Source organism: Leptinotarsa decemlineata, unplaced genomic scaffold, assembly GCF_025532065.1.
Source record: "Leptinotarsa decemlineata unplaced genomic scaffold, Ldec_3_MD MMD2_tig00026299_RagTag_RagTag, whole genome shotgun sequence".
NCBI lineage: Eukaryota > Metazoa > Arthropoda > Insecta > Coleoptera > Chrysomelidae > Leptinotarsa > Leptinotarsa decemlineata.
In genome coordinates, this window is record NW_027412676.1 from 10,821,261 (window position 1) to 10,833,779 (window position 12,519).

Sequence of the window (12,519 nt, forward strand, 5' to 3'; positions counted from 1 at the left end):
TACTGCGAATTTGAATACTATTAGAGTTCAATGGATTTATAATTACAACTAGAAATTCGGAAGTTTTGACCCCACATATGCAAAGTTATATGTGATTGATTATCCTTAAAAGCGTCTACATTCTTCAAAATTACAAATGATGATATAGTTGTCGAGAAGACTATTTTCAATGAAACTGGTGACTCCTGAAGCTCCATGTTTCTATATAGTTTTCATTTTATATTGAAGTAGGCTTCTATTTGTTGAGTGCTATGACGTTCAGGCATCCTCAAAATGGAGTGTTCTCAATATCCATTTCTGTTAAAAAAAAATCTGTTAAAAATCTGTTTTTCCGTTAACCAGCTGTCGCATCCCTACGAACCATAACCCTCAGAAGTCGAAACTTGTGCGTGCTTGAACCACCGACCAACACCGCGGTCTATTCGAGTAAGTGGATAAAGCACCCACGTCGAACCGACCGGCTACCGTCGTCCGTTATTCGAATTTTTGTCAATACTGTTCATGAACTGTTGAACCTTATTAGTTGTAAACAATAAAGAATCAATCATCCAGGCGTCGAGGAGAAGAGGGTTGTCAATCCCTCTTCTCCTCTAACCTACAAGCTGTAGGTGGATAGACTGCATGCTTAGGGGAAGATTGGTATATACAACCATTATGGGGGAAACAGTCGTGGCACCGGTAGCAAGGAGCTGTCCTCAGGGAGGGGGTTCTATCTCCTCTGTTATGGAATCTTGTAATGGACGAGCTATTATGTCTCCTGGACCACAATGGGTATAAAACACTGGGCTTTGCAGACGACTTAGTCATTTTAGTCCAATGTAAATACAATAATGTAGTGAAGGGATGCATGCAGCAGGCCCTGAATATTATAACAAGATGGACCGAAGAAGAAGGACTCAACATAAGCCCATCTAAATCGACCATAGTAGCATTCACCAAGAGGACTAAAAAGGAGGGTCTCGTACCTCTGAAACTTCGAGGTGAAGAAATATAAGTGTCGGGGGAGGTTGAATATCTGGGAGTAATTCTAGATTCCAAACTGACCTGGAACCAACACTTGGACAGGATAAAGAGGAAAGCGCAGGTAGCAATGATGCTCGCCAGACGTATCTATGGAAAAACATGGGGGCTAAAACCAGACATGGTATATTGGCTATACACGATGGTGGTTAAACCTATGATAACATACGCATCTCTGGTCTGGTGGCCAAAGATGAAGCAGGCAACCGCCATCAACAAACTAGGCAAAGTGCAAAGACTTTCATGTTTGGGAATGACGGGAGCAATGAGAACTATACCAATAGCTGCATTGGAGACACTCCTGAATTTACCTCCTTTACACTTTGTGATAACGGGGGGGGCCGGATGGGCCAATTCAGACTGGAAAACTCACAGAACTACAAAAGAACAGACCGAACAGAAATTTCGGAACAAGTGGAGGAGCACATATTGAATATGTGCACGGACTACATGACACCGAAGTACACCTTCAACACAAACTTCACGACCAAAATCATAAGCCGTGAAGAATGGAAGACCCTTAGTCATCCCGGTATACAGATGGATCGAAGACCAAACATGGAACGGGAGCTGGAATATACTGAGCGGATAGACATTTAAACTACAGCTATCCGCTAGGACTATACACACCCATCTTTCAGGCGAAAGTGCATGCTATCTTGCAGTGTGCAAGGCTCATTAAATTGAGACCTCAAAGAAATGAGAGGATCAATATTTTACCAGACAGCAAGAGCGCACTAGGTGTTCTGACAAACCCGAAGGTGACATCAAAACTGGTCTGGGAATGCCATAAAGAACTGAATGACTTGCAAACAGGAACAAATTAACTTTGTACTGGGTGCCAGGGCATTCAGGAATCACAGGTAATGATAAAGCTGATAAATGCACTAGACGCGGATCATCAACTTCATATATAGGTCCTGAACCAGCTCTGGGGGTACCAAAATCATTGGTATGAAACCAGATTAGGACATGGACCAATAAGAAGCACATAGAGTACTGGGCAAAAGTACCTGGCAACAAACACAGTAGAACCTTCATTAAGGAACCGTCCGAGAAAAGAACCGAAGAACTACTTCAATATAGTAGGGATCGGCTCAGAATAATTACAGGGTTACTAACCAGTCATTGTCCGCTTAGAGGACACCTGAATAAAATGGGGCTGTACAACGGAGACCTCAGCTGCAGATTATGCAACGAAGAGATAGAAACAGCTCTACACATCTTATGCGAATGTGTGGCACTGAATCACAGGAGACAGGCAATATATGGACATACGAAATTACGTCCAGGAGAATATGACGAACATCCAACACGGAACCTGTACAAACTAGTACAGGGAACGAGACTGATGGAATGGGTGTCATGAGAAGATGGGAGAATGAACGCAATAAGTCCAGGAGGCTGCAGTGTTTTCTGGAGACTTCGACTCAATTGACAAGTCAGACAGCTCCCAAGGTACCAAAAAAAAAACAACGAAAACATTTATTATTATTATTGTATCAACGTTTATCTGTGGAAAATGAAGTAGAAAATAATGTTTAGTTAATATTTGATAAAATTTGTGATGGAATCGGCTGGTACTTGATGAAAATCCATTAAAAAAAACACTTTGTTGTGAGGTTTTCACTAAACAGTTTTACAAAATCGCAACACGTGTTCCACTATACATTACCTTCTTGAGCAAAGACACACCAATGATGAATATAAAATAATTTTTTTTTTGTTTATTATAGGTAAACACAAATTATTGATTCGAATACAATGACTCTTTCACGTACCAGAGCGTTAACACTTTTTTAGAAGTATTCTAGATGGGCTCTTTCATTGGGACGATTGGACTTTGATTTCGATACCATAAGCATATGCTCATGATTCGTTACCAGTTATAACCCTTTTTAATTTGACGTCATTCAACAATTCGTGAGCAAATTTTTTGATTAATTTTTTGATAGCAAAAAATCACCGAACACGCAAAACACCTTGCCTCTCACCAAAAAACTGAACATACCTAATCGCTAAAACTGTGAACATATGTTCGAGACGGGTTTGCCAACATGAAAAAATTAAAAAAATCGTTAATCGGAAGTACATAGCCCCCGAAATTTAAAAATCTATGGTCAGAGTGTTCGATTTCCAGTTTCCACTTCGAAAATGATTCAGTTTTTGACCTCTCAGTAACACACTTGACAATCGATACAAACGTTTTGTTTCAAAAACAGCCATCAATAATATATTTCACAGGTATATAACCCCTGCCAAAAATTCTGGTTAGTAGAGGCCCAGAAGTAGCTATTTTTGAAACAAAAATCAAGTTGTATAGTCGAAGTAAACGATATTGTGCACTCTTAAAGTTGACGGCACTATCAAAGGCCAAAAAACCAATACATAGAAATGAACCGGCAGCGAACTAGTCCACGTAAACTGTAGGCTTGGTGGTTCGTATTGGATAATTTTTACTAACAGAGTTTTATGTTTGGTTGAAGAGTCATAAAATTAAATTTGAAGTCATGTTACGGTAACGAATAGAAATCGGGAATGCGGGGATGGTTATCGCCGTCGTGTTCAGTTCAGGAACTGATCGCAATTTGAGTGCTGAAATTCGATATTGTTGCAGTTATAATTACTTGAAATTTTTGTTATCTGTTCAAAATGTGGCGTCCTTGGACAAGTACTAATAGTAATAACGAGTGTGATAACAATGCATACTTTTTCCAGTGTAGTAATTAAAATAGCGATGGTGAACAACGCGAAAAAAAAAGATACCAGTGAATAAGATTCGGATTCATTTGAATATTGGAACACAGAGAGTATGTTTAAGTGTATATAAGAATCTACATTTCGAATTGGGTTTCGAGGGAAACAAACTATCACAAGCAACATCAGATTTGACCGAAACTCCTTTCACAGTTTTACGTAAAATAGTCAAAAACAAACCTTATGAACGCAAGACGCGATGATATACAGGATTACCAAAACCCTCAAATGTACATCTGATAAAATCATTGAAAAATACAATATACGACTGTTACAAAAGCAATGAGATTTCTATAACTGAAATCATAAGAAAGAAATTGAATACTTCCGGCCATAACGTGAGCTGCTGTGACAAAATTCTTCAGAATTGGATAAAGAAACTATGATTTAGATTCAAAATAATAAACAAATGTCAAGCAGTTATGGAAAGCAGAAGAATAGTGGAATTACGTAACAAATACTTAGAACAAGTAACTATATATAGACAAGAACAACGGCAAATTTTCTATTTGGATGAAACTTGGTATGACACTCACGAAACAGTTACGAAAGGGTGGACTGATGGTTCGAGAATGTGTGCGCCTAACATGCCTGCAAACAAAGGATCGCGACTAATCATTGTGTATTGCGGAGGAAGTAAAGGTTGGCTTCCGAATTGTTTTGAAATTGTGTGAAAAAAAACTTGAGGACTGCAGTGTTGTTGACTATCATAAGAACATGGAAGATAATATTTTCGAGGAATGGTTTGAAAACACATTGATCCCAAATTTGAATGCTAATAGTGTTATAGTTCTTGACAACGCTTGCTATCATTCGCGACAGCTCCGAATAAAAATTCGAGGAAAGATGGAATACAAAGTTTTTTAATGGATAACTATTTGTATTTTGAAGATTACTATACCAAAAATCAGCTTCTTGAAGCTTTACAGACAAAAACATTTGAATAAGTGTATGCCCTTGAGAGTATTGTTGAAAAGTATGGACACCATACTGAGATTTTCCCCCTATTTTTGTGTTTTCAATCCCATCGAGTTGATTTGAGGAAAATTGAAATAAATCAGGCGTAAAAACAATTTTCCAATATTTGAGGTAATACAGCTAATTAAAGAAGAATAATATAATATTACCGAAGAAGACTGGCAGGAAGGGAATAAAAAAGTAATTTAGGTTAAATAGAATATACGGAGATTGAACACTTCCATATTAATGGTGGAAATAAATTCATCAGTGATTTAAACAACGACAGTGATAGTGAAACAGAAAATATGGAAGAGGAATCATTAGAAGCTTTCGAAGAAAGTTAGTGAGGTGTTTTTGAAGTGAGCGATTATATATATATATATATATATATATATATATATATATATATATATATATATATATATATATATATATATATATATATAACTTTTTTCGAAAAGTTTCAATGAAGTTTAACTTTGGCACTTGTTTGTGCTTTAAATTTAACTTAAAATGATGCGGCCAACTGTCAAATTTTTAACAGTTATTGTTGCAATAATGTTGTCTCTTCAGGAAAGAATAGAAATAGTTTTAATATGTGGTGAGAATATACCATACCGGCAAGTAGCTAACATTTTTAATGAACGGCATCCAGAAAACAATGTTCAACATGCTACTGTGTCAAGGATAATGTCGAAATTCAGAGAAACAGGATCCGTAGCAAATCAATTTAAGAAAAAGCACACTCCAAGTAAATATGCTGAGGAGGCCCAACTTAACATTTGTTTAAAAGTTATTGAACACGGGCAAACGAGCATTACCGATATTATAAATAATACCGATTACAAGAGAGAAAGTGTTAGAAAAATTTTATTAAAGAATAAATTTTGGCCTTACAAGCCAAAATTTATTAACACATTAAAAGAACGAGATTTTGATGTCCGTTTGGGGTTTTCATTCTGGTTTCAAGGAGAGAGAGAAACAAATGTAAAGTTTCCGTATAAAATTTTATGGACAGATGAGGCAAAGAAAATCCCAATTTCACACTTGAATGTGGTGATCAGTATTCCTTTAAAACTAATGTATGGTGTGGGATACTTACCGACTAAATAATTGGGCCATTTTTCTTTAGGGAAAATTTATCATCCGTCGGTTATCTCAACCTTTCAAATAATGAGGTTAGTGAAGTTTTAGATAATATGCTTTTAAATATTATATACGACCTATGGTATCAATACATCGTGTGATGTATTGGCGCACCAATACATCACACGGTTGCTGTAAAACAGTCCCTCCAACAAATGTTTAGAGGCAAAGTTATTGGACGTAACTGAGAACATTATTGGCCACCTAGATCACCCGACTTGACGCCTTTGGACTTTTTCTTGTGGGGTTACCTGAAACAAAAAATGTACCGAAGTAGACCATTTACTGACATACAACATCTGGAAAATACCATTCGCGAGTGCTGTGCAAATATAAATCCTCGATTTATTAAAAATGCAGTTACAGATGTCAGTAGAAGGACCATAATTTGTATTGAACGTGGAGGATGACATACTGAAATGTAGGCTATAAGTGTTTGACAACCTCATTTAGATCAATAATTAATTTTTTGTACCCATTTGTATTTTCTATAATATTATTGTTTTTCAAAATTTATAATAATAATAATAATAATAATAATAGTTCTATCGATATTATTTGCATTTTTTTAGTTGCCTCTGCTTTTTCGAAATCAAAGGTTTGTTTAAGAAAATAGCCAAGTGATTGAAACTTTGCACCAGTCATGTTGAAATTTTTATAGCAAATTTTTAATTTCTGTCTAAAAATGTAAAAATATACCAGAAAAGTTAATCTCCATGATGAGTTTGTTATGTATACATGAATTGATGACAATTAACCGAACTTGTTTTTTAAAATAAAGGGGATATCTGTCAAAAATAAGCAAAACGTTAACTTTATCCTAGTTGCATAAAATTTGGCATATGAATATAAAATTGCCCTAAACACAACTTTTTCAAGTAACTTTTTGTTAAATTCGATTTAGAAATGCACTTTGAATTTAACAAACACTGCGCGTCAGTGGGTCGCAGTTGGCCGCATCATTTCAAGTTAAATTTGAATCACAAACAAGTGCCGAAGTTAAACTTCATTGAAACTTATCGAAAAAAAAGTTTCCCATATGGTGCGCACTTTAATGGTGACACTGTATATATACATTGTGACATGCTAAAGTTTGCCCCTTTCCTCTCATGCAGACCTATGACTTTGTAGGTACGTGTGACAAATACCCAACGGAAAAACAACAACTTACCCAGCTAATGCCGCGCAGAGAGTTGAAGTAAAACCATCAAGCACCTGCGCAACGTCTTCGACTTGGAAGATTCGTTGCAAGTTAATTCTCACTATGAAAAGCAGAAATTGATTTTGTTTGGTAATGACCTCAGCCATAGGCACCAAAAGAAATATATACTATACCGAATTCAACCCTGAGTTCTGTCGAATTACCGCCGAACACGCAAAACATTTCTAACTTGTATGCCTCTCATCAACAAAATAAACATGCTAAATAGCTGTACCAACATAAAAAACAATGGAAATTGTTGATCGAATGTACGTAGGCCGCGTAATGAACATCCAACTTATTCTTTGAAAACTCCACGTATATGTGTAATTTCATAAACTACACCTCACGTTTTGATCTTCACAAACTTTATTTGAAAACATATGTCACATGTTTCGCTAATACAGTAGCTTTTTCAATAGTGCCTTGAATTCTACAAGTTGCTTTTACGCTAATATTCATATACCACACGTAACTGTGTTAGCGAAATATGTGATATATTTTTTCAAATAAAGTTTGTGGAGATCAAATCGTGAGGTGTAATCTGTGAAATTACTATCGATCTTCATCAAGAAACGGCCGAATCAATAAAAAAAACTTATGTATAATATACTTATAATACCATCTTTTTTAAATGTTAAAAAAACGTTCAATAGTATCTGATGAAATATACATTTGGAACTGTCCAATTCGTATCAAAACATACGTTTCATAACTCAACTGAATCAGAAATTAAGCTCCTCAGGTCAACAAGTTAAATTTATCTGTATAAAATGCTATAGAGCCCCCATTTTATTAAAAGATAGAAGCTGATAAACATTTTTCAATTCCGCCAGTGTACCAGTTTGGCATAGAGTAAATATTTATATCAACTGAATGTTTTTAATTCTTTACAAAAGCTTCCATCACCTGTTCTGCAACCATGTTCACTTGTGGAAATGGCAAATGCCTCGATAAAAGTCTTGTCTGCGACAAAAGCGATGACTGTGGCGATAATTCAGACGAAACGTCCTGCTTCAAACGCCCCTCCTCTTGCCTTCCGCAAGAATTTTCTTGTCCTTCGAATACCTCTATCTGCGTCCCTATGTCAGCCAAGTGCAATGGATCCGTCGAGTGTCCTAAGGGAGAAGACGAGGAAGAATGTGGCGACTGCATGCCGGATGAGTTCCGCTGTCTCAACAAGCAATGCATTGCGGCACAATGGATGTGCGATGGCATCAACGACTGTGATGACGGCAGTGATGAAACTGCTGAAGGTTGCTCGCAGAAGAATAAAACCACGGGGGAGATGTCCGTGGTTCATACTGCCTGTGAAAATGGATTCAGGTGAGTATTTTTCGTCTAATATTATCGTTAATTTTGATGCACTGTTTGGAACCTTTGGTGAATATTACTGGAGTTTTATCCCAACACCAAACCGTTATTTTCAACACCTCGACACGTGTTTTAATCATCAAGTGATCATCTTCAAGAGGAAAATTTAACTTTCTCTTGAAGATGATCACTTGGTAATTGAAACACGTGTCGAGGTGTTTAAAATAACGGTTTGGTGTTGGGGTTGAATTCCAGTTTATTCTTCCTCTTGAAGATGATCACTTGGTGATTGAAACACGTGTCGAGGTGTTGAAAATAACGGTTTGGTGTTGGGATAGAACTCCAGTAATATTCATTATTGTCAATATTTATTCATTGCAAACAAAGTGTATTTTGTCAAAAATCCAGAAGTTGGTCGATTTATATGGTTTATCGGCATTTTTCACTACATAGGCACTACAAAAGTGGTTTGGTGGTTCTAAAATCACCACTTTTGTGGTACACTACACTGATAATAGGCAAATGACGGGTTTGAATTTGAAATATTTGAACAGGTGATTGTTAAGAGGTATCTAGGTTACTTTTATTTTGCTCTGGGAAAAATACAAAAAAATCTATATCTATATCATAATTCCAAAATAGTAGACACTACATTTTCAAAAATGACTGACGTTTTTGCCTTAATCTGTCTCTTGCAGATGAGGAAAAATAATGATGAAATATATAGAATCACAACCTTGACAACAATGTTTTCGTTTCAATGCAATAATATTTATGAGAATTCAGTGCCTACTCTTATGGAATTGTAATATAGTTCTGAAATGGGAGAGTTAAAAAATATTATATTTTTCTTATCTAGATGAGTAGAATCGTATGCTTTCTACAGATATTATCATTTACATTTTCTGAAAACAAGGTAGACGTTTTGATGACTCATGTAGGTACATTTTAGGACTGAACAGTTTCCTTTATTATCAATTGTGTCAATTTGGTAATGAAAACAATGAACTACATAAGTTAAAACAGATATATTTGGTCAATTATCAAGAAAGACATAAAAACCTAGTGAACCTAATGCAAATCAAGTAAAAAACTTCGAAACTAACATTATTAAAGAATTCTTGTTTATGTTTTACTCGTTCTCTTCAACTGAAGTTTCATTTATTGTGGAATAATGACAAATTCTTTTGTCTTCTCATTCAAAAAATATTATAAATGAAAAACTACACTTGACATAAAGAACTGAGGTTTTTATGAACCAAAATGTTCATCTACCCTCAAACAACACAAAGCTATATTCATCTAAAAAAAAATTGGCGCCTCTTTCTCAATCACCCTTTCATTTGTTTCATCGAATGTGCATAATAACAAACTAAAGGGAAAAATAATAAATAAATGTATCGTCAGTTTGTGAAATTCTTCAATGTCAGGTGACTTCTGTGATTTTCATCTTCATCCGGCGACTTATCAGAACTTGAAAGTAACTCTTGAAAAGTTGCGACCAACTTCAATATTCGTTTCAATTACTACAGGAGTAAGAATATAATTGATTGGAAAATGTATGGTCAGAGTGTTCGATTTCCAGTTTCCACTTCGAAACATACTTCTCAGTAACATGTTTGACAATTGACACGTTTTGTTTCAAAAATAACCATCAATAGGTAATATATTATTACAGGTACCTCAAAAATTTTAGTTAGTAGCGGTCCAGAAGTGATTAGTTCTGAAACAAATATCAAGTGGTAACTTTATTATTATTGAGAATTCAGAAGCATTGGTGAACTATTAATACTTTTGTACTTATTCACATTAGGATGCAAGTAACATATTTTTTGACTTTTTGAAGTGAAATATCTTTTTTATAAGAACTACGAATAATCAGGATGTTCCCTAGATAACACAGGTGGTTATAGATGTAGCCTACCCCGAAACACGAGGGTAATTACCTCAGCCATAGACACCAAAAAAATACTCTACCGAATTGTACCCTGATCGAGTTCTCTCGAATTAACGGAATATTTTTGAAGTGTTCCTTCCAATGATTTTAAATAATGAGAGAGTTTTGTGCAAAATACGAGAAAAAAATAACAACCGAAGCTACGGAAATTACAGGTTTATTTTGAGCTTACCATGGGAATTTCATAAAATATATTCGAGCAAAGAAGATGACCTAAACAGGGTTCAAAGCTAATTCAGTAATGGAGTTCTACCAGATTAGCAACAAGTGCTTGGTGCCGTTGGTTATAAAAAAAAATCGTGGTCTGCGAAAGGCCAAGTTCTTGTGAGTGACGCGAATTTGACTGCCTGGGATTATCCCACACACTCTCACAGACAGTGGCAGATCTTACATTTCGTTGACGTACGTGTTTCCGTCGATCGTTTACTGAACTAGTAGACTTAAAAGAACCCCGCACTTATGGAAAACCAACTTCGGTGAAAATCGCTGAAATTTCAATATGATGCATCCAATGCCATCCTGAACAAAAGTTATCTTTGCGCCAATTCTCTGAATGCTAGCGTTTGGATTCGACAGGGCGTCAAAGTTTGATATTTTAATAATAATAATAATCATCTTTATTTCAGAATATGTCAACAATACAATAAACATATAATGACAACATATAATGAAATGACGTCACTGAGGGTTACAAGACACAATAATCTTGCCTAAATAGAAATATAAGATGCATAAATGAAGATAATTTTAAAAATTATGATTAAAATACTCCACAATATTATAAGGTTCCAGATGTATGAGTACGTTTTTTATTTCTCTTTTGAATTTATTGATGCTGACCAATGCTTTTATTCTATCTGGTGATTTATTGAACAATCTAATGAACATGTATTGTGGGCTATTTTCAGTTACCGTGAGTCTGTGAACAGGGTATAGTCTATTTCAAAAGAGTGTAGAGTAATAAATCATGAAGTGTCATGAAATTTGCCCGAATTTCGTTGTCGTCCATGGGCGTAGGCAAATCTTAGGATTATTAAACTTAATAATTAAAGTAAATTAAAAATTACAGACATAGATAATAATAAAAGGCCATTTTTGGGAAGTAATTTGGTCTAAAACTAAGTACCTACATGTATTTAGGTAAGTAAAATTTCTTAAAAAAAGATTAAGATTAATTTTAGTGGTTCTTGTAAACTTATTTAATATGCAATTTGGGTTCATATACTTGAGCATGATTTCTCAAAAAAGGGTTAACACTTAGTTCCGAGGTGCCATGTCATTATAATAATCCCTTTTTGACCCTGCCCACCAATCATGCAATACCTATTAAACCCAGGTAATTAAGAAAAAGGGTTTAAATATATTGTAATGGTGTCTTAAACATTCGAGTTATGATAGTAATTGTTACTACACCAATTAAACGTACAGTGATATTGTGATATAGAAATAGTGAAAAAGTTATAAAATGGGGACATTTACTCCAAAGAAAAGAAGTGTAAAAAATTCTCTGCTATCTGTTTGCGAAAAAGTTATAATTTTAAATGTATATGATTGCATAAAACACGATCACCCTAGTTTGTCTGTGCAAGAAAGTGTTGAGCGATGTGCCCGAATGACTGGAATTGGACAGTCCACGATTTTTAAATTATTGCGAGAAAGAAAGATATCAGGCAAGTCCATGCAAGAGAAAATCAGGAAGACCAATAAAAATCTTAGATGAAGACACCAAATGTGACATTCGAAGAAAAGTTCATTCGTTTTATTTTAAAAAGGAAATACCCACTCTTGAAAAAATATTTATCGAGATAAGCCAAGATAACGATATTCCTTTGATATCCAGAAAACTTTTATGGAAAACTTTAAAAAGTATAAATTTTGCCTGGGAAAAGCACAATCGAAAGGCACTATTACTGGAAAGTGATGAAATTGTTTGCTGGAGACGAAAATATTTGACAACTATAAAGCAGTACCGCAGAGAGCAAAAGAAAATTTTTTATCTTGATGAGACGTGGATAAACGAAGGTTATATAGTCAAAAAATGTGGCAAGATAAAAATATAACAAGTTCTCGCCAAGCTTTCATAGAAGGCCTTTCGACGGGTATTAAAGTGCCTTCGGGAAAAGGGAAGAGGCTTATAATTGCTCACATTGGAAGCGAAGACGGA

The 12,519-nt window shown here is 35.2% G+C and overlaps 1 protein-coding gene across 1 annotated transcript in view; it reads left to right on the plus strand.

The window, feature by feature from the left end:
• The window catches only part of yl (Putative vitellogenin receptor yl), an 86,557-nt gene that overhangs the window by 52,850 nt on the left and 21,188 nt on the right, over window positions 1-12,519 (plus strand). Inside the window, exon 16 of the mRNA XM_074180587.1 lies at window positions 7,984-8,410. Coding sequence (XP_074036688.1) covers window positions 7,984-8,410 — 427 coding nt within the window. The remainder of the gene's footprint in view (window positions 1-7,983; window positions 8,411-12,519) is intronic.